At 41.2% G+C, this 23842-nt stretch overlaps 1 protein-coding gene across 6 annotated transcripts in view; it reads left to right on the top strand.

Annotated features, from left to right (window-relative positions):
- The first annotated feature begins 12847 nt into the window (after nucleotides 1-12847).
- REPS1 (RALBP1 associated Eps domain containing 1) overlaps nucleotides 12848-23842 on the top strand; it is an 81511-nt gene continuing 70516 nt past the window's right edge. The window contains exon 1 of one of the 6 annotated variants that reach the window (XM_059177419.1): nucleotides 12848-13158. In XM_059177419.1, the coding sequence (XP_059033402.1) occupies nucleotides 13006-13158 (153 nt within the window). In that variant the 5' untranslated portion in view covers nucleotides 12848-13005. The remainder of the gene's footprint in view (nucleotides 13159-23842) is intronic. The other 5 variants (XM_059177421.1, XM_059177420.1, XM_059177418.1 and 2 more) reach the window with 5 other exon arrangements.

Raw genomic sequence — 23842 nt, forward strand, 5'->3', positions numbered from 1 at the left:
AATCATCATTCTAGTGACTGCCTTCCTCATAAATAATCCTTTGAAAATTATTGTCTTTGAGTGAATGAACTGGTTTATTGGGTTACTTTGGTAAAATAGCTTTCTGTCTTTAAGTGAAGGTATTGTTCTAGAAAACATGGGTGTTGTGAGTCCTGGCACCCCAGACTGAACCTTAGTGTGCTTATCGACTTCTTGTTGTATTGACCTTTGATGGGTTTCTTTAGCATACACCATAGAAAGCAGACAGTTAATTTTATAACTCTTAGCTGAAATAAACTTATCTTGGTAAAATCAGCTTTGCTACTGACCAAGTAGTACATTTCATGATGAAATTTTTAAAAAGCTTTTTTTAAGACACCATAAATCTATTTTTAAATTACCCCAGAAACAAGTTAAACTTACCTTTTATCCTGAAACATAATTATGTTCTTCCTTTAAAATACTCACAAAAGACACATGAAAAAGATAGATGTCAATTTTAATCTCAATGCAATGGATACATTTCTGAGAAAAAAGATTTACTTAATAAGAAAAAGAAGATCTCAATGGGCCAATAATTCAGGAAGAAACTGATAAACTGGCAAAGAAACACCATACAAAAATGTCAGATGGTTCCATAGGTGATCATTCCCATGGTAAAGAGAAAGACTGTCCAGTTAATTTGGAGACAAATACAATCCTGATAGGGAAGTGACAATATAGGATAGTGCCAACAACAGAAAGATGGGAGATTAAGTGAAAGAGAGAAACCCATTCTTAAGTAAATCTGCTGTTTAGTTGTGTTCATTTTTTGTCAGTTATAGTGCATATGGTATTCAAAGACAAATCATTTTACATGGCTTATTCATTATAATGGAAAACATTGGGTCCTTCCATCAAGAGGCGGTATATAATGCTCTCATTAAATCAGGGCTGGCCTTCATGACCTACCTATGATCAATAGAATGCACTAAAATTATGCTGAATGATTTCTGCCTTGATCTCTTGGGGCACTTGTTCTTTAGGTGCTCTCTTAAAACCCAGCCATCATGCTGTAAGAAGCCAAGCAAATGGAGTGGCCGTAAGATGCTTCAGGAAATAATCCTTGATGGGCTCCCAGACAACAGGCAGCATTAACTACTACCCATATGAATGAGTCATCTTGGACAGTTAGCCCAGTCAAGCCTTCAGATGACTATGCATATATCACAAAAGCTAACTGCCTGTCAACCCCTCCCCAAATCCTTGACTCACAAGGTCATGTCTCATGTCATTCATTTTGGGGGTAATATGTAATGCAACAATAGATAATCAAGCCATCTGCCTAAGACCTAAGTTTCAGTTCTAAGACACAATCTACCCCCCCCATCATGCCTCCACCAATATTCTATATGGATAAGCCCAATTCTATATGGGCTGGTGAATGACAGAGCCCACCAATACAGAGACTTAAGGATTAGAGTTAAAAGGATTTTGTGATACCCGCCTGATGCCTTAAAAGTTCAGACTGGACCAGCTAACTCAGAGGATACCTCCACATAAACACCAGTCACCTTGCAGGGGAACCAGAGGATAACACAGGGACTCCAGCTTGCAGATATAAGGCCCCTTCTCTCTTACAGTCAAGAAATCATGTGAGCTGTCTTCATCCCCTCCCCTCATATACCTCCCCATGACATTTGGGAGGAGAGCAGGGAAAAGAGGAAGAAATGTGAAGGGCTGAGCATTTAAGTGAAATACTGAACTACTTAAATGATTACACTTTAACGGAAAGATCCTGAGATATGATAATTGTAAAATTAAGTTAAACTCCATGCAGCTACAGAGGAAGATTATATTCATTAGAGGAAATTAAAAGCCACTTGTGGTGTTTAAAATGTTTGATCCCACTATACTTATGTGCCTGTATAGAAATAATTATTTTTTAAAAAAAGATAAGTAGATCTTAAGCATTAAATGCTTACTAGTTGTAACACTTGTTAAATGTCCCAGATCACTAGATACAGATCGGGTTCTATTTATCTAGAGGCTTTACAGGATAGTAACAACGTAAAGACTAGGAGGAAATGTATATGATAGTTATTAATGATGTTTTAAATAATTATTTATATCTTAATAAAAGAGATGGTCCCTGGGTGTTTGAATTGTTCAAACAAAGAGCAAGAACAAAATTTGAAACAATCCAGATTTTATTTTTTTAAGATTTTATACATTTATTTGATAGATTGCAAGAGAGAGAGAGAGAGAGAGCATGAATGGGTGGGAGCAGCAGAGGATGAGGGAGAAGCAGACTCTCTGCTGAGCACGGAACCCAAGGTGGGGCTCAATCCCAGGACCCTGAAATCATGACCTGAGCCAAACAAGGGCAGATGCTTAATGGACTTAGCCACCAGGTGGCCAAAAAAACAATCCAGATTTTAACTGATCATGTTTGCCATTGATAAGAGCTGGTAGTTATTAAGCACCAGCTGGATAACAACCTTTTATAGTCATTATTTCTTATCCTTGCACTGGCCAACTAACTCATCCCATTTTACAGAGGAAGACTGTGAGGCTGAGAGATATTAAACCTGTCCTAGATTACCAGGCTAATAATTACCGGAATCAGGTTTCAAAGCCAGATGCATTTGGCCTCCAACGAGGACCATTGTGTTTTTATTACACCTTGATACCTTCCTATTTCTACAGCCATTAAGATTTGTGCTCATTTTACACATTTTTAGTTTTTAAGGCTGCACAGAGATGACCTCTAAGCATCCTCAGAGAATGACATATTGACATCTTTTAAATTGAAAAAGATATCACAAAGCAGAAACATTGTAGCTCTTAAGCACCATGGACAGTTATGGAATGCATGACTCTAAAATATTTCCAGGGCAGGGGGATGGAAGTTAACAGAAATTAATAAACGCTGTGGAAATAAAATAAAAGGTGGATTATCTTGTTTTACTTTTGTTTAGTCAATAGTTTAAAAAGTTGACGTGTTGGAGATGACTCCACTCAAGGGCAGAATTTTCACTTTAGAAAACACTATGAGTGGGGGCGCCTGGGTGGCTCAGTCAGTTAAGGTCTGACTCTTGATTTCCGCTCCAGTAATAACCTTAAGGTCTTTGAATCCAGTGCCATTCCTGGCTCCGTGCTCAGCACAGAGTCTGCTTAAGACTCTCTCTCTCTCTCTCTCCCTCTGCCTTTCCCTCTGCTTAGCTCTCTCTCTCTCTCTCGCTCAGATAAATAAATAAATACTTAAAAAAGAAAAGAAAAGGGAAGTAAAGAAAAGGAAATGTTGCTAGTGGCAAGGAACATGTGTTTGGTATTTTTCACAACTACTTCTACATGCGTTAGTATTACAAAGAATAGGTAAAACCATTTTGATCTTTTCTATGTTAAAAATTCATAATATTGAGAAAACACTAATTGAGAATGTTTATAAAAGAAATTTAGAGGGGAAAACTGCCCTCCATGGAAAAAGTAATAAATATTTGTTGGGTTGATTTTTATTTGGAGAAAAGTGCTTTTTCATTTCTGGCTAATCTCTTCCGAGAATTCTATTTATATAAAAAATTGATTTATTTTTGCTTTGTCAACAATTTTGTATAGATTTCTCTGCGTTTACTCCTGATGAACCTCATGGTAATATGAAATCTTAAATTTATTTGGCATTCTCTATCTCATTATGGAAACACTGATTTACAACTACAACATCCAAAAAATAATCATTTTATGATTCCCTTCTAGTTAGGTAATTAAAATAGATCCCATTGGTAATAAAGTACAAGATTGCCTGAAGTGGTTTCTGGAGGATACAGTTGTGTTTTTCCAATCTGTTAATCTGATTATATCATTTACATTGCTGGCTCCAAAAAAGGAAAAGAAATGATTCAAATTAAGTTAAGAGAAAAGGACAACTCTTTTTATAAATATAATCTTGAGTAAAAAAGACCTGCTACAAAGGATTATTGAGAAATAGGCATACAGGGACGCTTGAGTGGCTCAGTTGGTTGGATGGCTGCCTTCGGCTTAGGTCATGATCCCAGAGTCCCGGGATGGAGTCCTGCATTGGGCTCCCAGCTCCATGGGGAGTCTGCTTCTCCCTCTCCTCGTTCATGCTCTCTCTCACTGTCTCTCTCTCAAATAAATAAAATCTTAAAAAAAAAAAAAAAAGAAAAGAAAGAAGCATACAACGGCAGATAAAGGAATGAATTATACATATACACACATATATAATATTACATACACAATATGTAGTAATGCATCCATTCAAGTGATATATTTGAGTATATAGTAAGGAGTAATGTGTATGTATAATGTACACATGTACATATATATATAATGGATGTGTATATATATTTACACACATATAATACATCCTTTTATTTGATATTGTATGCTTGTAAGCCTATCATTTTGTGTGTATTTTAGTTTATTTTTAAAAAGATTTATTTATTGGGGCACCTGGGTGGCTCAGTGGGTTAAAGCCTCTGCCTTCGGCTCACGTCATGGTCCCAGGGTCCTGAGATGGAGCCCCGTATCGGGCTCTCTGCTCAGCAGGGAGCCTGCTTCCTCCTCTCTCTCTCTGCCTGCCTCTCTGCTTACTTGTGATTTCTGTCAAAGAGGGAGAGAGAGCATGAGTGGGAGGGCCAAAGGGAGAGGGAGAGAATCCCAAGCAGACTCCACGCTGAGCTCAGAGCCATGGTCACGATAACATGACCCTGCATTCACTGCCTGAGTGGAAACCAAGGGTCGTCTTAACCAACTGTGCCATCCAGGTGCCCCCATTTTGTGTCTATTTTAAACAAATGATGTTAGGAATATTCACCCAAATGTTAATAGAGGTTGCCGGCAGATGGCAGGATTCCAGGTAATTTCTATTTTTTTTTTCTTCATTCTGTCCTGAGTTATTTTGCTTTCACAATAAGTGCGTATATTTCTATAAAAACAGTAAGAGATTTTTCAAAAACAAAAATCCAAAAGTTTTGATTACAGATAGGAAACAACCGTCCACTCCGGATTCTACACAATCAAACAAGAAGCACACACTGAATCGGCCGTGTGCCCAGCACAAAGATAGGGTACCATGTTTGCTTCCAGTCCCCGGTCTTTCTTCATGAGTTCCACAGCCAATTCAACAGCAACATTTATTAGCAACTTACTGTCCTCATGCCATCCCAAAACATCATTTTTGGTTTTTAGAGAAACAAGAACCGGTGCACCGGCATGGCTCAGTTGGTTAAGAGTCCACCTTTGGCTCAGGTCCTGATCCTGGAGGCCACAGATGGAGCCCCACATCAGGCTCTGTGCTCAGCAGGTAGAGAGTCTGCTCCTCCCTCTCCTTCTGCTCCTCTCTCCTGTCCCCTACCCCGTGAGCACATCCTTGCGCCCGCGCTCGCACTCTCTTTCACTCTCAAATAAATAAAATCTTTGAAAAACAAACAAACAAACACCATCTTCCTGTTTTTTGAATTAATTTGCTTACATAACCTTTAATCCAATGATAACAATTACAACAATAAGTACAACAGGCTGGTAAGCACTAAGTAGCTCAACTTAATAGGAGCAGAAGTGTGTGGGTGGCTCAAGTTGGTTTCCCCAGGAAACACACTGAAATGAAGATTCGGGTACAGGAAGTTCATTGATAATTGTTGTCAGAACAGCACACATACAGAAATGAAGTGGAAAAAGCCCATAATTGGCCAGAGGGAGATCTGCAATGTGGTAATGGCAGAGGCGTTAACTAATTCCTGGAGGAGCTCTGGGGCTGAGATGGCTCTTAAGTTGTTTCAAAACAATGCAAGGACCTGGGCATTTAGGTGGCTCAGTCAGTTAAGTGTCTGCTTTCTACTCAGGTCTAGTCCTGTATCCGGCTCCTTGCTCAGGGGAAACCTGCTTCTCCCTCTCTCTCTGCCTGCCTCTCTCCCAGCTTATGCTCTCTCTCTCTGTCTCTTACTCTCTCACTCTCTCTCAAATAAATAAAAAAATAAAATCTTAAAAAAAAAAAAAAAAAGCAAGGACCTTTAGTCTCCTATATCTGCTGGCTAATGTGCTGGTCCCAGGACACCAACTTCTTTCTCCCAAGGGCAATTCCTAAAGAAGGATTCAGCTGTGAGCCCCTGGCCCCCCAACATTCCTAACAGTTAAAAGACCAGTATCTCAGTCCTGAGGGGCCGTAAATCTGGGTAGCATGCCCCAGCAACTACCATAGTCCATACTAACAGCACTCAGATCCATTTGCTTCACACGATGTAATTACCCATAAGGGAACAGCTCCCCTGGGATTCTTACAGGTTTCCCGGCAATTTTTACAAGAGGAAAGTTAGTGGAGTAAACTGTACCTGCCACCATTGCAGCTCATTTCAAGGCCACATCTGATATTCATCGTCTCCTTCCTACTTCTCCTTCCAAATACGTCTGACCTTTGCTAACACCTCCGCAGCTCCAAGTGACTTGCCTTGTAAGGTGACACAGACCATCCCTAAGTGGTCTGAGACCCTTGTCACCATACTCTTTTCAGACTGTGCCAGTTACACTTGTTCATTTATCATTTAAACTGAACAGAGGACTACCAGGATACACTGCCGTGGTCTTCTGGGTGTGAAACATATTCTTTCCTACTTAAGTTGTGTAAAATACACACTGCACTGTTTTCTCCTGATTAGTAGGTTCAACTAACCTCTGGTATGTTGATTCTTTTCTTTTGTACTAATCTATTGTCAGGAGGTGCCCTAAGTGACCGGACACCATTTGTAGCTTCAAATTTGGTGGGGCTCATCTTAAGTCTCCTAGTGGAGGCACTCCCCTTTGAGAGTCGGACCTCCAGATGCACAAAACCTAGAATTGAGAGGATGGGAAGTTCAGACTCCCCAAAGTAGGTTGCTGAGGGCAAAGGCAAATGGAGCCAGCTTGAATTCTACCCGTTGGTTCCATATCCCATCTGGTCAGGCTACCTGCTGGAGATGGGGTAATATAGCAGGCTGCTAATTTAGTGTGCATATTGTGTCCTGGAATATAGGGTTCCATATTTGTGGAGCATCATCTCCAAGCTGACACAGCAACTGCACTTCAAAAGGCCATTCCGTACTCTCTGACATCTGCAGCTTCTGGATGATGTGATGTGTAAGCAGCCCAGTGGGTCCTATGGTAATGCACTTGTATTACCAGAAAGGGAATATCTCAGTCTGGAATGATGTTACATAGATTCTAGTTGGTGATACAAATGCTTAGACCCTCAGCTAGCATTGCCAGCTGAGGTTCTGCACACAGAAAACCAAATTTATGTCTAGAATATGCTTGATTCTGGTACAGATTAATCAACTTGTCACCAAGTATCTGACTGGTTTCCCTAGAGGGTTGATGCTGCATCAGAAGCTCAACTTGGTGTTGAGCTGACAACAAGCTGAGCTGAGCTACACTCAGTTCTTGCTGGCAGGTGGACATTTGAACTTGGTAAGTGGAAACCCATCATGTGGGGCCCACACATGCCTTCCATTGTTGCTATTCAGTTCCCAAGCCAGTGTGCCAACACCAGGGTGGCTGTTTGCAGAGGCCACCTGCCATCAGCTAGCCAGGCCATTTCATCCCCTGGGTTGTCATGAACTCAAAGGTATTCAAAGATAGTCACACTTCACACCGCTTTCCATAGGTTAAACCACATGTTTTTCCATTAGACCACCTCCTTCCTGATCTTCCAAACTGCTTTCTTTCATGTCCCTGCCCTATCAGCCCAACCATTTGCCATTCTTCTTATGGATTTAATGTATATTCTTATCTTGGACAATCTTCTGATACAAAGTTAATGACCAGACGCACTAAAATGAAACTCTCTCCAATGGATTTCTTCTCACTAATGCCTTTTATGATCACCCCTGAGCTGGACTCACAATCCTATTCTGAAAAAAAAAAAAAAAGAAGGCAAGCCCCAGACTGTAGAAAATACTGGCAAATCATGCATCTGACAAAGGCTTATATCAAAAATATACAAAGAATTTTCAAAACTCAACTGTAAGGAAACAAATAACCCAATTAAACACAGGAGAAGTCTTGAATAGACACTTCATCAGAGAAGATATTCAGATGGCAAACAAGCACGTGAAAAGGTGCTCCATGTCATCTGTCGCTGGGCAAATGCAACTTAAAATCACATGGAGAAAGTGCTGTGCATTAGAAAGACGTTAGAATGGTGTGTGAGGATATAGAGAAACTAAAATTCTGTACCTTGTTTGGGGGAAGGCAAGCTGGCATAACCATTTTGGAGAAGAGTTTGGCATTTTTAAAAGTTAAACATATACTTAACATATGACCCAACCATCCCTCTCCCAGGTATTTACCCAAGAAGAAAATGAAGACTTAAGTTTGCACAAAAAACTTACATGCATGTTTATAGCATCTTTATTAGTAATCACTGAAAATTGGAAACACCCAAATGTCCTTCACCTGGTGAATAGATGAACAAGCTACAATCATTCATACGATAGATTACTATGTGGCAATTTTAAAAAATGAACCATTAAAGAAGTAAGAACGTGGAAGAATCTTAAATACATTATGTTACATGAAAAAAATCCAGATTCAAAAGGCTACCCACCACAGAATTCCATATAGGACATTCTGGAAGAGGCAAAAGTGTAGAAGCAGAAAACAAATCAGTGGTTGCCTGGGGCTGAGTGTGGAGGCAGAGTCGAGGGGTACCGCAAAGGAATTTGGGGGGGATCACAGAGAGGCCCTGGATCTTGATGTTGGTGATGGGTACACAACTATATGCATTTGTCAAAACTCACAGAACTGTATACCAGAAACAATGGATTTTACTGTATACAATTTATTTTAAAAGCCTAGAGATTTCCAGTTAAATAATAGTTGATGCATTTGCTGGCAGTAATCAACTATTTGATTATTCCCTGAAAACCAGCATCTTTACATTTGTAACTATATAATATGGACCATCTGTTTTAAAATAGCTTTCTCATGATGTCACTTTTTAAAATTGATATGTCTAGAAATGTATACTAGGAAAAAAAATTAGACTTGACCTCAAAGAGCATGTGTTAAATGGTATTTTTTTTCCCCCTTTCATACCTGGAAATACACATTTAAGGGACAGATAGAGAGAAAAATCTCTTCCATTTGGGAAACTGTCAAACTCTCCAATCCGAAACCCACCCAGAATATAGAAGACAGGCTTGCCTAGAGCAGGGCTCCCCTGTGTTTATGAGCGCCTGACTCTGTGGGGGAATATGTGTTTGTTTGGAAGGACTTTCACACAACCACTGTGCTCTTCACAAGATGAGTGATGTTCAGGACTCCTTCACGAGCTTGGGGAATGGGTCTGGGGCTGAGGCAGTGGTTGCTGGCAATAGGGCCCATTTCGATGCTTCTAAGTAAACAGTTCCAGGTAGGGGTTCATGTGGTATGGGCAACTTTTTGTTCTCTGCTTGGTCTTGCTCTTCAACAGGAAAATTCCCACTCTATCCTATTACATCAGGAAGGCCTCACAGAACATCGGGACCACAGAAAGAGTCCTCCACAATGTCCAGTAACTCACATGTTGTAGCCAGTTCGAGTTTAGCATCTGGCAAGGGGTAGTGAGGAAGGACAATGCATGAGGGAATTCAGGGTGCTAGCCCGGTGTCCTTGACATGTCATGACTAGGAGATCCCTAGATGGATGATCTCAAGGACAAGATCATGCAGTTTTGTACTGGTCCAAAGTGCTCAATGTACCCTTGAATGCATGAAATATGTGTTGGGATTGGGAGATAAGAACCTGCAGGTTAGAAGGACCAGGTTTATTCAAGGAATGGGAAGTGAGAGTAAAAGTCCTTATGGACTGAGAAGGAAATCTCAGAATTCCAGAATTTGGAAGGGAAACAATCCTGCAAGTATTTTATGTTGCTAAAGAGGAGTAGGGTTGGAAGTTGCTGGAATTAAGGGAGCCAAATTAGGAGATTAGGGTACTGATTGGCTCATCACATCATTAGTTCATTTGCTCATTCATTCATACAACAAATAACTCTTGGTGAGCATTATGTGCCAGATATTAGGTGTTCGAGCCACGGCAATGAGCAAGTATTTTCTGGTAAATACAGGGATGGTAGTTGGGGAGACTTAGTAAACAAGTAAGAAAAGCTCTATAAAACAGCGATTTCAGAATTGAGATTTCCTGGGGTTTTTAAATCCCAGATCCAGGCACTTAATAACAATGTGACTTGTAAGTTATTTAACTCATTTGTGGCTCAGTTTTCTTATTTGTCCAATAAAAATACTAAGTGCCTACTTCATAGGATTGTTGTGATTAATGTGGTAATTAGCATAAAGTTTTAGAACAGTGCCTGAAACATAGTAAGCACTCAATAACTATTAAAAGTGTAAACAGATGTATACTTTAATATCAGCTAGTGAAAAGGACTATAAAGAAAAATAATTCAGAGTTGGGGGGATAGAGCATGGTGGTAGGGCTGTTTTGCATCAAGTATTGAGAGGAAGTTCTCTCTGGGGTAAGTGACATATGAACAAGGACCTGAATGGTGTGAGAGAACAAGTCATGCAAAAGTCTGTGGGAAGAGTATTTCAGGTAGCAGGAACAAAAGCCCTAGGGCAGGAAAGACCTTTAAGGCCTAAGAAAGGTGGTGGAGAAAAAGATGCAGAAAAAGAAAATTTTATTTTATTTATTTGAGAGAAGAGAGAGACAGCATGCAAGGGACAGAGGGAGAAGCGGAAACAGACTCCACAAGAAGCCGGAGGTGGGGCTCAATCCCCTGAGCCAAATGTAGCCACTTAACCCACTGAACTACCCAGGCTCCCCGCTGAAGACTGCTGAGATCCAATCCCTAACCCACTGTGCTCCTCCTATCTGCGCTCTTGGAAGATAAGCCCTCTGTGGGGTCTGGTTACCTACAGCAGAGATGAGGCAACTTGAGCTTAATGGTGTGACATATATATATATATATATATGTCATATAGATATATATATATATTTTCTATATCAAAAATGCTACTGATAAGTTAGAAGGTATTTATAGCTCCATAGTCTTGTGTGTATGTATCTATCTATATTTTAAAGAAAGGTAAAGAATTATTTAAAATAAAATATCTTGGGTGCCTGGGTGGCTCAGTTGCTAAGTGTTTGCCTTCGGCTCAGGTCATGATCCCAGAGCCCTTTATTGGAGACCCCTGTCAGGCTCCCTGCTGGGAGGCCTGTTTCTCCCCATCCCACTCCCACTGCTTGTGTTTCCTCTCTCACCATCGCTCTCTGTCAAATAAATAAATAAAATCTTTAAAAATATATATATTTTAAAAAGGTAATAAAGGTAATAAAAGCCTGTAACTATGTACTAACATCCCATTAAGGTCTGGAGTAAAATGAGTAAAGATTGACTCTACATGGCACAAATAAGACTATAAATAGCTTCATGTGAATTAAGATTTTTGTCTCCAAATGAAACAGGGCAGGTTTTGCTGCCAAAGTGCTGCAAAAAGACTTTTGGGTTTTCAGTGCTTTTTGATTCTGGAATTACGGGTAAAGGATTGGGAACCTGTAATGATTTCCTTGGGAGGAAATCAGAACTCTAAGGAGCAACACGCCGAAGATAAAATAAAAACCAAAATCGAAAAAAATCTGTGCAACAAAGAGCCTTAGCACTGTTTTTGAAATAATTCCTACTTGCTAAGTATAAACTCTTCTACTTGAGCTATTTTAACGACTCTCCCCTCTCAGGTGGGTGCCGATCAGAACAGTGCATGATTTTTGAGAAGGAAGAAATTGAGGGGCTAGGAGCCCCTGAGGTCAGCCCAGGGCCCACACCAGGTTACAAAGTTGATGGTATATATCTGTGGCTCTAAGTTCCCGGTGGCCGGAACGACCTTTTACATAGAAGAAAACTTTGCCAGTTTTTCTCTCTATTCAGCAAATTTTGTTTCTCAGGTCGACATGTTTTGGAACAAGAGTGGGAGTTAAGCCTTAATGTTAGTTAGTGTCAGTATGAGAGTTCCCAGATAGACTGAATCTTCATAGCTCTTTGGAGCACACAGAAACATTGCATTTATTCTCAGTAACATCTGACATCTAGAAGGTACAAACAGATACAATAGTAATAACCTGAACAATGTTCCTCTTTCCATGAATGTTTATTAAACCTTTAGTGTCAGAAGCTTCGAAACAATCTAAACAGCAACGGGTATGTAAGTTGCCTTGGTGTTAAGGAGCTGCTGCTGTGGGCCCCTAGTCCTCGCGTCCCCGGGGTCTCAGCTCCTCCTCTCCCTCCGCCCCCCCCCACCCCGGGCTCGGGGGCCGCCCGGCCTTCCGCCGCGGGGCTCCGGCCACCAGGGGGCGCTGCGGCCCCCTTCTCCCGGGAGCGGCCGAGCCAGCCCGGTGGGTGTTTCTCTCCCTCTCGCGCTCTCTCCTCCCGGCCTCACATCCGGGTCTGGAGCGCGGCCGCCGCTGTCAGTGTTGGTGCGGGCGCGTCGGGGGCCGGGCCGGGGCGCAGTAAATGGCGGCGGAAGGAGGCGGAGCGGCGGCCACGCTCCGCTCAGAGCCCCCGAAACTTTAGACTCGCAGCCCCACAACTTTCCGGGAAGTGCCGCCGCTGCGGGGGCGTGGACGGAAGGGGAAGCCGAGGCGGGAAGTCTTGTGGGGTGGGGGACGCTGCGGGGAGCCGGGGAGACTCGAACCCGCGGCGGGAGCGGTGGCGGAGTCCGCCCTTGCCTCGCGCCGCTGCGGCCCCCGCCTCCTTGCCCGCGCCCTCCCCTCGGCCTCCGAGCCGGAGCCCGAGCCCGAGCCGCGCGCCGCGCCGAGCCCGGGACTGCGCGGGGCCTCGCAGGCGGCGGCGCGCCGAGCCCCGCCGGGCCCCCTCCTCGCGACCTCCGGGCCCTGTTGCTCGGGCGCCCCCAGCGCGCGTGAGGCCGGGGTTGGGGCTCCCCGCGGCTTCGCGGGGCCAGGAGGAGGCCGGGCCGCGCGCAGCCCCCGCTGTCCCGGGGTCGTGGGGCCGGGTCCCAGGTCTTGCATGCGGGGCGGGGCGGCCGTGAGCCGGAGGCGAAGATGGAAGGCTTAACGCTGAGCGATGCGGAGCAGAAATACTACTCGGATCTCTTCTCCTACTGCGACATCGAGAGCACCAAGAAGGTGGCGGCCAACGGGCGGGTGCTGGAGCTATTCCGGGCCGCGCAGCTGCCCAACGACGTGGTCCTCCAGGTAACGCCGCCGCCCTCGCCTCCGGACGCGTCCTGGGCTCTGCCGGACGCCGACCGCTCGCTTCCCGGCGGCTCCGGCCTCGGGCCGTCCGCCTCCGGGGGTGGGGGGTGGGCGCCGTTTCCAGCAGCGCCGGCTGTGGGCTTGTACCCCCGGGCTGGGGCCGCAGGTGCTCGGGCGGCCCAGACTCGCGCCGCGGTCGAGGGGGAGGGGTCGCTGTTAGAGGACAAAAGTCACGCAGGGACATGGTGGGGGTTGTGGGGGGCGGAGGTCTGTGTATTAAATCTGAAGAGACCCAAGTCCATCATCTCTCGGCTGCCCCTCAGAATGTGTTTTTCGGCATTGGAAGAGCAACTTCAGATGAAGGATCTTGGATTGTGACCATGTCTTTGAATCCTAGATCCTGGTGTGTAGAACAGGACTCTTCGGTTCCTGCAGAGTAGTAAAGTTACCGGTATAGGTAAATTTTTTTTTTTTTTTTTTAATTCTTGAATTAGCCAGCAGACGTCACAAAGAAGCCGTTTTTTAAGGAAGCTGAATTCTTGGGGGAGATCAAAAATTTGAGTAGTTTGCAAGTAGATATGTATGGAAAGAACTTGTAGTTAGTGTGGCTGATGTAAACTGGACAGTTTTCCATTGCCATTCGGTAACATTTGGTGGAACTTGTGGATTCGGGTTGGGAGAGAAGTATTGAGCAGCTGGAACTCAAACGTGCATATTTGCCTAAATCCGATCTGTAGCCCTAGAGGACCAAGCAGAGTAAATTTTGAGCTTTGTCTATCACATCTGTTTTTTAAAAAGGAGGTTTCCTAGAAGTTCTTATCTAATATATGTAGTGAACATTGTTGTTACTCTGTTTAATGATTCATGGTTGCTAGTCTATCTAAACAGCATATTAGGAACAGATTTTAAGCTTTCATTTTTATGATGATCCAAGCCACTTACCCACATCTCCAAAACTTAGAGCCATATGCATGGGTATAATGTAGTATACTGCAGAGAGCACTAAATCAGGAGCTTTGAGGCCCGGGTCTTTGACCCCATTTTCTTGTTCACCCAGTGGGACTTTGGGCCAGGCACTTCCACTCTTAAAGTGCAGATGTGGTCATTTAAAGAGTGAGAGTCAGGCAGGTTCCTTCTAACAAAAATTCTGGAAGTATAAAAATGTCCACAAAAGTCTCTCTGCTTTAGAACTTGCCTGTGCATTAACTATGACTTAGTTGAATGAGTTCTGCCCTTTTGCATAATCTTGAATGTTTTATATTGGTTTTTTAAAAACTTGGGAGGAGAAGTTGGGTGTCTTAGATACTAACCTGTGGGAGATTCAAATTTTTGTGCTACTGTAAAGGGACAGAGATTAAATGTTTTAAACTTCGCTGGCCACAGTGTCTCTCCAGTATTCTTTGTTTTTGTTTTTGCAACCCTTTAAAAATGGAAAAACCATTCTTACCTCAAGGGTGCATGAAACTGGGCCTGTAGTTTGCTGACCCCAGCTAAGAATGGTGGTGACTGCGTGGGGTCCCTTGCTTACCTCATATGGCTTTGGAGTTAGACTTTTAGAGGTCTGGTCAGGACATGCACATTAATGCTATTGCCCTTTTTCCTGGCAATTGAAAAACATACTTTCAAGTCATTTAGGAACTAAAATTAAGGCGAAACTTTTCAAGTTTTAGTTCCTTTATGTTTTGGGGGTGGAGAGGAGCTGAAATAAACTGAGTCTTTATTACTTTTTTAAATGGTGCCAGAAGATTTTTGGAATTTTAGCATATTATTTAGGATAGACAAATCAGTATTAATTAACCTTTGCTTGACATATGTTTAATCAAGTTATTTTTACATTTTGCTCAGTTTTGTTAACATTTGAAAATAAATTCTGGTTGCCTTTCAATATAAAGAAAGGGCTTAAATAGCATAAATATTCAGAATTCAGTTACGAGTTAGAAGCTTTAGTACCTCCCTGAAACAAAACTCTTAGAGTATTATATACTAAATAGTATTTTGGGTATCTTGAAGGCAGTTTACTTAAAAATCTGCCTAAGACATAAAATGTGAGACAAAAGGGGACTATGGATTTAGTTCTCTTAAGCGTGTTTGGGATTGTCTGAAAACATAGCCGCCTGTTGCTTTCTAAGTGAGGAACATTCGGGTCAACTTGAGTGTATTGAGTCAACTACTTAACTGGGCTAGGCATTTGCAGGACATGGAAAGAGGAGTGAGAATCTCTCAAGGACCTTGTAAACTACCCGGATACACACGTGTAACATAAAATACCATGTGAATATGTAGGAGAGGTTTGAAGGAGGTATGATCAGGAAAGTGTCTTTGACTTAATTGAGATGGGACTTTAAATTAGTGTGGAGTGAGGGCAGTGGGATGGAGGACTTCCCGACAGAAAACATGACGGAAGGTAGAAAGTGTAGGAGCCTTTTCAAGGAGTAGCAGATAGGTTTGCTGAAGCTGGAGTGTGTCTTAGGGATAATGGAACATAGAATTAGAAAGAGACCATATTATATTAAGAAAGACCCTAAAGAACACGCAGAAGATTTCATATTTCAGTAGGCAGTGGAAACTTGTTGGTTTTTGACCTAAAGTGAGGAAAGGTAGAGTCAGCGGAAGGAGGCTCGTGCAGTGGTCTCCAACAGTTGCAAGGTAATGGGCATCCAGACCCAGGTGACAGCTGTAGAATAGGAAACAGATCTGGATGAACAGGTCTGAGTTACTGAAGGGCTGCTGGGTAGACACTCTGTGAGGTGCTTTGTTGGATAGTGTTGAATTGAGGCCAGATTATCAAGGCTGGGTGGAGAGCTTTGAACTAATTGTAAAGGTAACAGGGAGGTGTAGTTTAAGAGAAGTGACTCATAAAAGCCGTGCTTTACAAGACTTTCAGGAGATCAGTGCAACTGGAGTTAGAGGGAAGAAGCTGGAGATGAATTTGGGGATCCATTCTCTGTTGCATTTATGAAGTGGTGAGGAACTGGGTTATGGTGCTCAAATGCAGGAGTGGGGGACATTGTGGGGAGGATGATTTTGTCTCCCCGGAGGCATTTGGCACTGTCTGGAGACCTTTTTGGTTGTCATAACTTGCAGGGAGGGAGCAGTTCTACTGGCATCTAGGGGAGAGAGGCCAGTGATGCTGAAAGACATCCTACAGTGCAAGGAGAGCCCCCACAACAAAGGTGTATCTGGGCCCAGATGTTAGCCAGTGGTCCTGAGATTGAGAAATCCTCACCTGGACTCTGGTGGTAACAGTGGGACCGAAAATGAGGCTAGAAATTAGGTAGGCTTGATGGCCTGGGTGATGCTTAGAGGGAAGAATAGAGCAAGGATTGGACTCTCTTGGACACTACTCACCACTTAGAAAAGGGGCAGAAAGAGAGCCCGATTTTTAAAAAGATTCTGGTGACTTTGATTTCCCGCCTTTTGAGGTGGTGGTGGAAGTCTCTAGGAGATAGTTGGAAACTCGTGGACATTTGTCCACACTGAGTACTTGTTCTTACAGTGAAATTCAGGTATTTGGGCATCTTCCTCTGCCTTTCTGACCCAAGTATCTCAGGGTTAGGGGACAGACAGCTGCTTACACTGTGAGCATGCGTGTACACATCAGGGCTTTGATTAATGTAGTAGTTTTCAGCATTTGTTAATAAAAATCATGAGAAGGCTGAGTCATCTGGGGGAATGAGGATAGAGAACAAAGAACAGAGGGCTGAGGACTGAAGGAGGAAGGAGCTGGCATTTATTGAGTGTATGTTATGTGCCTTTTACTGGGCAAGTCATTTTCATGCAAGAACTCATTTGATCCTTACAAGAACCAGTGAAGTGGGTATTATTTTTTATTTATTAACAGGAATGTGATAGGCAGAGAAGTTAAATAATTTGTTAGTGAATAAAGCATCTCTCCTTTACCATTATTCCTTGCTACCTTTCAGCTTTTTCCTTTCACTGTTCATGTGATTGGTTTACCCATAGTTCTTCTGAAGAGCAGAGATTTAAGATTGTTTGATTTTGAGTTATGTATGGATTTCCTCTTTGCATAGTGAATAGTTATATGTATGATGCTGTCTTGAGACACAGCCACTTAAGAGAAACAGGAAGAAGATCTTGTAGTTGGTATCCTGTGCATACAGAGATACAGTTTACGTTACAACTGTCAGACATTTTGAAGTATATTCATTACACTGGTTTTGGAATAGTAGAGTAAGACTGGTGCTGAGTGTGAAGGTTTGTTTTGGCGACAGTGTGTCAATAGACAAAGTGAATGAACTAAAGCTTTATAGAATTGTGCTCCACAGCAGAGGGGAACAGGACTGGGTGGAGAAAAATTTGGTTCATAGAATTTAATCATGAGGAATTTTGCCCTTTGCTGAGCAAAGAATAAATATTTATTGACTTAAAAATCAGAAGTAATTTATTTTTTTAAGATTATGGAAGGTATGCTACTACATTAATGAGTATGTTTTCTTAGCTCATGCTTAGGATTTTGATGGAGCTGTAAGAGAGAGGCTGGTAATAAGGAGCACTAAACATGGGAGGCAAATTCTGGTCCTGTCTTTAGCTAGCCTTGTGACCTTGAACAGATCACTTAATGTCTTGGATTTTTCTTCTCACAGCCTGAAGTGATTGGATTGGGTTTTCCAAAGGTGTTACAGTGTCAAAATGGCCCTTGTGCTGTAGTGTCAAAATGGCCCTTCTTGCCAGCCACACCTTTAAGAACAGAACACAGTCTTGAAATTAGTTGCTCCATGGTTTTAACACATTGATTTGTTACATTCTTTTGAAGACCGTCTCAGCCTGGAATGCTGAAGTGACTATATGTGTATATATACATGTGTGTATATACACAGATGCGCACACACACAGGAGCAGGAACTAATTAAAGGGTTGTAAGGTCCGTGGTTCCTAATTCTTCAGCTATTTGGCCAGTGAAAATTTGAAATGGGTGATAAGACTTGACATTTCTCCTTTTCCTTCATATATGTTTCATTTTCTTTTTTTTTTTTTTTTTTTTTAAAGATTTTATTTATTTATTTGTCAGAGAGAAAGCGAGCGAGATCGAGCACAGGCAGACAGAGTGGAAGGCAGAGTCAGAGGGAGAAGCAGGCTCCCTGCGGAGCAAGGAGCCCGATGTGGGACTCGATCCCAGGACGCTGGGATCATGACCTGAGCCGAAGGCAGTTGCTTAACCAACTGAGCCACCCAGGCGTCCCAATGTTTCATTTTCTATAGCCTTTCCTGTGATAGATTTATATCTTCATTCATCTTTTCCCTCCTTTACTTCTATATAAAGAATCCATATCTGGTGGGTTGTATATATAGGCATGACATAAAAATCAGGACATAATAACTTTGGCTCAGAAATCTTTTTTTAAGTTCATACCATATACTAAGTTTCATTGAGATTTAGTAAATTATAGGACTTAGGTCTTAAAAAAAAATACTATATATATATATTTTAAGATTTTATTTATTTATTTGGGAGGACAAGACAGAGAACACAAGGTGGGGTTGGGGGGACAGAAGGAGAGGCAGAAACAGACTCCCCACTGCACAGGGAGCCTAGGTGGGGTCCAGTCCTCGGACTCCAGGATCATGATCTGAGCTGAAGGCATACATTTAACTGACTGAGCCAACCAGGCATCCCCCCAAAATATTGTATCTTTATTTCAAGAACTGACTTCTTGTTGAATTTGAGTCTACCTTGTTAAATGATGAAGCCATTTATTAGATTATTTATCTTCTGATGTTTTTGGACTGCAGTTTCCTTTGAATTTCTGGTGTACATACTAGACATCTGCTTAGAAAACAGTTCACAAAATTGTGCCTTTAATTGGAGGTTGCTAGCCTTCCCCCAGTTTAGTCAAGCACATCCCATGAACCTCTATGTTAAAGTTTTGAAGAAGAGCGGACCTGTGAAGTGCTAAATGTAACATCTTTCTTAAGTCAGTTTTGTGTATTTTCATGACTACTTCTTGATGGCCACTATTTAATATACACCTGTTTGTGTGTGTATATATGTGTGTGTGTGTGTGTGTGTGTATTTTTATCCAGGGGTGTATGTCTACAGCAGTGGTAAAAACTCAGAAATCTTTCCTGCCTTCATGGATTATGTTAATGTTAACATTAATGTTGATGTTAAAAGAACTGTGTATAGTTAATATAAAATCATTGCACACGCCAGGGACCTACTTAGTTGTAAGGGAAGGTTCCTCTGAGGAGACATGGACAGAGATAAGGGAGAGAGAATGAGATGTTTCACAGAGAGGGAAAGCACGTGAAGGGCCTGAAGCTTGAAGGGCTTAATGTGCCTGGGGAAATGAGAAGCTGGAGCACCTTGATGGGGGTGCATGGACATGGTAGAGACTACATACTGCAAGGCCTTGTACACAGCAATGAGGAGTTTGGGTATGAAATTATGAAGAGTTTTTAGTAAGAGAGTAGCATCATCTGAATTACTTTTTTTTAAAGATTACCCTGCTATGTAGAGAAGAGAATACGGGACAGACAGATTGGCAGTGGATATGCAGTAACTCAGATAGGAGATGATGATGTCTTAGATTAGTGAAGTGGCAATGGGATTGAGAGGAGAGGACATATTTCAGATTTTTTGAGGCAACATAACTAGGAGGACATGATAATGGATTGGGTATGGAGCATAAGGGAGAGAAGGGAGAGCTCAAGAGATACTGCTGGAAGTCACCGTTATCGAGTGGATAGAAGAGAGGGTTTTTTGTTTTGTTTTGTTTTTTGGTGGAGAGGTAATGGTAAATTCAGAAGTTTTTTTGTTTGTTTTTTTTGGTCATGGGTTCTCAGAGAGGATCAGAGATATTTGGCTTGGAGATGTCAGTTTCAAGATTACCAATATATTATTAGTGATACTTAAAAGCCATGAAAATAGATGAAATCAGGGAGGACAAGAAGCAAGAGACTATAGAGAGGGAAGAAGGATTGACTAGAAGTAGAACCTGAGGAGTGCAGTGCATTTCTAAGTTGGGGGAACTGGAAGGCCTCTAGAAAGGAAGCTAAGAAGGACAGAGCGGTTGTAGGGAAATTAGGGATGTATATTGGATTATGTCATGGATCCTAAGTAATGTGAGTATTTCAAGTAAAGAATAGTTAACTGTATTGAGTTTGGCCCAGAGGTGGAGAAGATGTGGGCAGAAATATGGCTGTTGGTTTGGTAGTCTAAAGGTCATCAGTAACTGATGAGCCAGTTTCGTGGACTGGTAGAGGCCAGATTAGAGTGACTTAAGGGAAATCGGATGGCCCAGGAATTAGGGATAGGGTGTGTAGATAGCTTTTTAAAGAAGTTTGCAGATGGAAGAAAATAGACAAGGGGTAGAAGCTGGAGGTATATGAGGATATAAAGGAATTCTCTTTTTGTTACTTTTTTGAGTATTAAAAATACTGCAGCATGATTTCAGTTGTTAAGATTAACAAGGGAAGAAAGGAAGATGAGAGAGAATATTGAAAAAGCAAGATTGTTCTGAATCCTGACTATACAGGATGGTCTTAACAGAAGAGGGATCCCTTCCTCAATTTTGAAAGGGGAGGAGGAGGAAGAGCATGGATATAGAACTAAGTAAGTACATAGGTTCAGTAGAGGAAAATTAGGACAGTCTAGCCTTATAGTTTCTACTTTTTTTTTTTTTTTTTTACAAACTCAGGCAAGATTAACAGTTTAGTAGTGGGAACAGTCTGAATATGAAAGTAACAAAAAAATCTATTTACAGTAGCATCAAAAAGAATAATATTTAGGAACAAATTTAACAAAAGATGAGGCACCTGGATGACTCAGTAGAGCATGCAACTCTTGATCTCTGGGTTGTAAGTTCGAGCCCCACAATGAATATAGAGATTACTTAAAAATAAAATCTCTTTTAGAAAAGCACCAAAACTTTTATACTACAGACATTACTAAGAGATACTAAAGATTTAAATAAATAAGAAGGAGTGTCTGGGTGGCACTCTTGGTTAAGTATCCAGTTTATGGTTTCAGCACAGTTCCCAATCTCAGGCCTGGGAGATGAAGCCCCACATTGTGCTTGATGCTGATTGCGGAATGTGTTTGAGAGTATCTCTCCCTCTCCCTCTGCCCTCCTGCTCTTGCTTTCTCTCTCTCAAATAAATAAATAAATCTGTAAATAAATAAATGGGGACACAGTCTGTGTTCATAGGTTGGAAGATTGATGTCGTTAAGATGGCAGTTGTCCCCAAACTTAACTGTAGATACAGTAGAATCCCTATTAAAATCCTACTAGATATTTTTGTAGAAGTTGTAAAGCAGAGCCTAAAATTTAGAAGGAAATACAAAGGACCCAGAGTAGCTGAAACAATTTTGAAAACAAATAAAATAGGAGATTTGCCCTACCTAATTTTAAAATTTACTGTAATCTACAGTAATCAAGACAGTATGGTTGGAATAAGACTAATAAGCATGAGGGACACTTGGGTGGCTAGGTCAGTTAGTGTCTACCTTTGGCTTCTGTCATAGTCCCAGGGTCCTGGGATCCAGTCCTGCATCTGGCTCCCTGTTCAGTGGGGAGCCAGCATCTCCCTCTGTCTGCCTCTCTCTCTCTCCCTCTGTCTGAAAAAGAAATAAAAATATTTTTTAAAAATGAAACTGTTGCCCATCAGAAAAATTTTTTAAAAAGACTAAGCACAAAAATTAATAGAACAAAAATGAGAGTCCAGAAATGAACCCTTATTTATGATTACCTGCTTATTTAAATAGTGCCAGGACAGTTTAATGAGGGAAGTATAGTCTTTTCAACAAATGGTACTCGGACAATTAGATATCTTTATGTTTAAAAAAAATGGACTTGGACATACTGTTGTATATACTTCACACCATACACAAAAATTTTTTCAGAATAGATCATAGACATAATTATAAAATCTAAAACTGTAAATTCTAGGAGACATTAGAGAAAATCTTTATGACCTTGTGTTAGGCAGAGTTCTTAGATGACACCAAAAGCATGAATCATAAAAGAAAATACTGACAAATTAGACTTCATTAAAATGTTTAAAAACTTTAGCACCTCAGAGGTTACTTAAGAAAATAAAAAGACAAGCCACAGATTGGCAGAAAGTAGTTGCATATTACAAACACTGTAAAGGTCTTTAATCTAGAATATATATATATATATATATATATAAAGAAATTTTACAACCCATAATAAAGGGAAAAAAAAACAATAAAAATGAGCAAAAGATTTTAATGGATATTTCACCAAAAGAGATCATGTAAATGGCCAATAAGCATATGAAAAGGTGTTCAACATCATTAGTCATTAAGGAAATTCAGATTAAACCACAATGATGCTATCACACCCACCAGAATGACTATAATTAAAAAGACTGACATTACATGGTATTGTGGAGAAACTGGAACCCTTCTGCACTGCTCTTGGAAATGTAAAAGGTATAGCCATTTTGGAAAGCAGTTTGGCTGTTTCTTAAAAAGTTACACGTAAGCTTATCATATGAATTAGCAGTTCCACTCAAAGGGATCTACCCAAAAGAAATGAAAATGTCTACAAATGAAGAATTGTAAATGTCTGTTAGCAGCCTTATTCACAGCAGTCAAAAATTGGAAAGCAGTCTAGCTGCCCATCATATGATGAATGGGTAAACAAAACATGGTATATCCATATAGTGAAACATGATTCTGTGGAAAAAAAAAAAGGAACAAATTACAAAATACTACAGCAAAGATTGATGTCAAAAACATGGTAAGTGATAGAAGCCAGATACAAAAGAATATGTGCCTATACAGAATAGTGGTTACCTAAGGTCAGGGTAGGAGTGGAAACACTGGAGGAAAATGTTTGGGGTGATGGTAAAGTTCTCACATTGGATTGTGATGATGATGCACGACTCCATGAATTTTCTTAAAATTCAGTGAATCATGCACTTAACCATGGTTAGATTTTATGGTATATAAAGTATACCTCAAAACTGCAAAATTTTTTGAAAACAGTTTTGCAGGGTAAGGGAAATGTATGAAGTAGTCACCTTGGAGGATGTGAAGGTAGGATGAGAATAAAGGACCATCTACTGTCTGCAAAATACCGTTCTAATCCCAAAACCTCAGTATCAGCACCAGTATTGGAATAATAATTCTGGCTTACATTTATTCACTGTTTTCTGTGTGCTGGCTCTACCTGCCTTATATGTACTGGATTTTTTACTTTGTACATTATTTAATAGGTTTAGAAGGGGCTGAAAAAGTTGTGACTTCGAATGAATTAAGACCAGTTTCACATGATGTGATGAGCACTGGGTGTTAAATGCAACTGATGAATTATTGAACACTACATCTGAAACTAATGATATACTGTATTTTGGCTAATTGAATTTAAGTTAAAAGCAGTTTCTGTTGGCTGTGAGTGGTATGCTGAATTTATAGACACTTAATTCAGATATCCTAATTTTTTGGAAAATCGCAGAAACAATGCTCCAAAATAATCTGAGTTTGAGATAATAGTACTTTCTAAGTCGTAATTTAATCAAATAGTAGTTTTAATCTACAGGAAACACTACTTCCGGTTGTCTTCTATTAAAATAATCACTGTTGGGACTCTTGGTCTCCACTCAGGCCATAATCTCAGTGTCCTGGGATGGAGTCCTGACTCGGTCTGGAGCTCAGTGCCGACTCGGGTTAAGATTTTCTCTTCTTTTCCCCCTG

Source organism: Mustela lutreola, chromosome 6 (genome assembly GCF_030435805.1).
Source record: "Mustela lutreola isolate mMusLut2 chromosome 6, mMusLut2.pri, whole genome shotgun sequence".
Classification (NCBI taxonomy): domain Eukaryota; kingdom Metazoa; phylum Chordata; class Mammalia; order Carnivora; family Mustelidae; genus Mustela; species Mustela lutreola.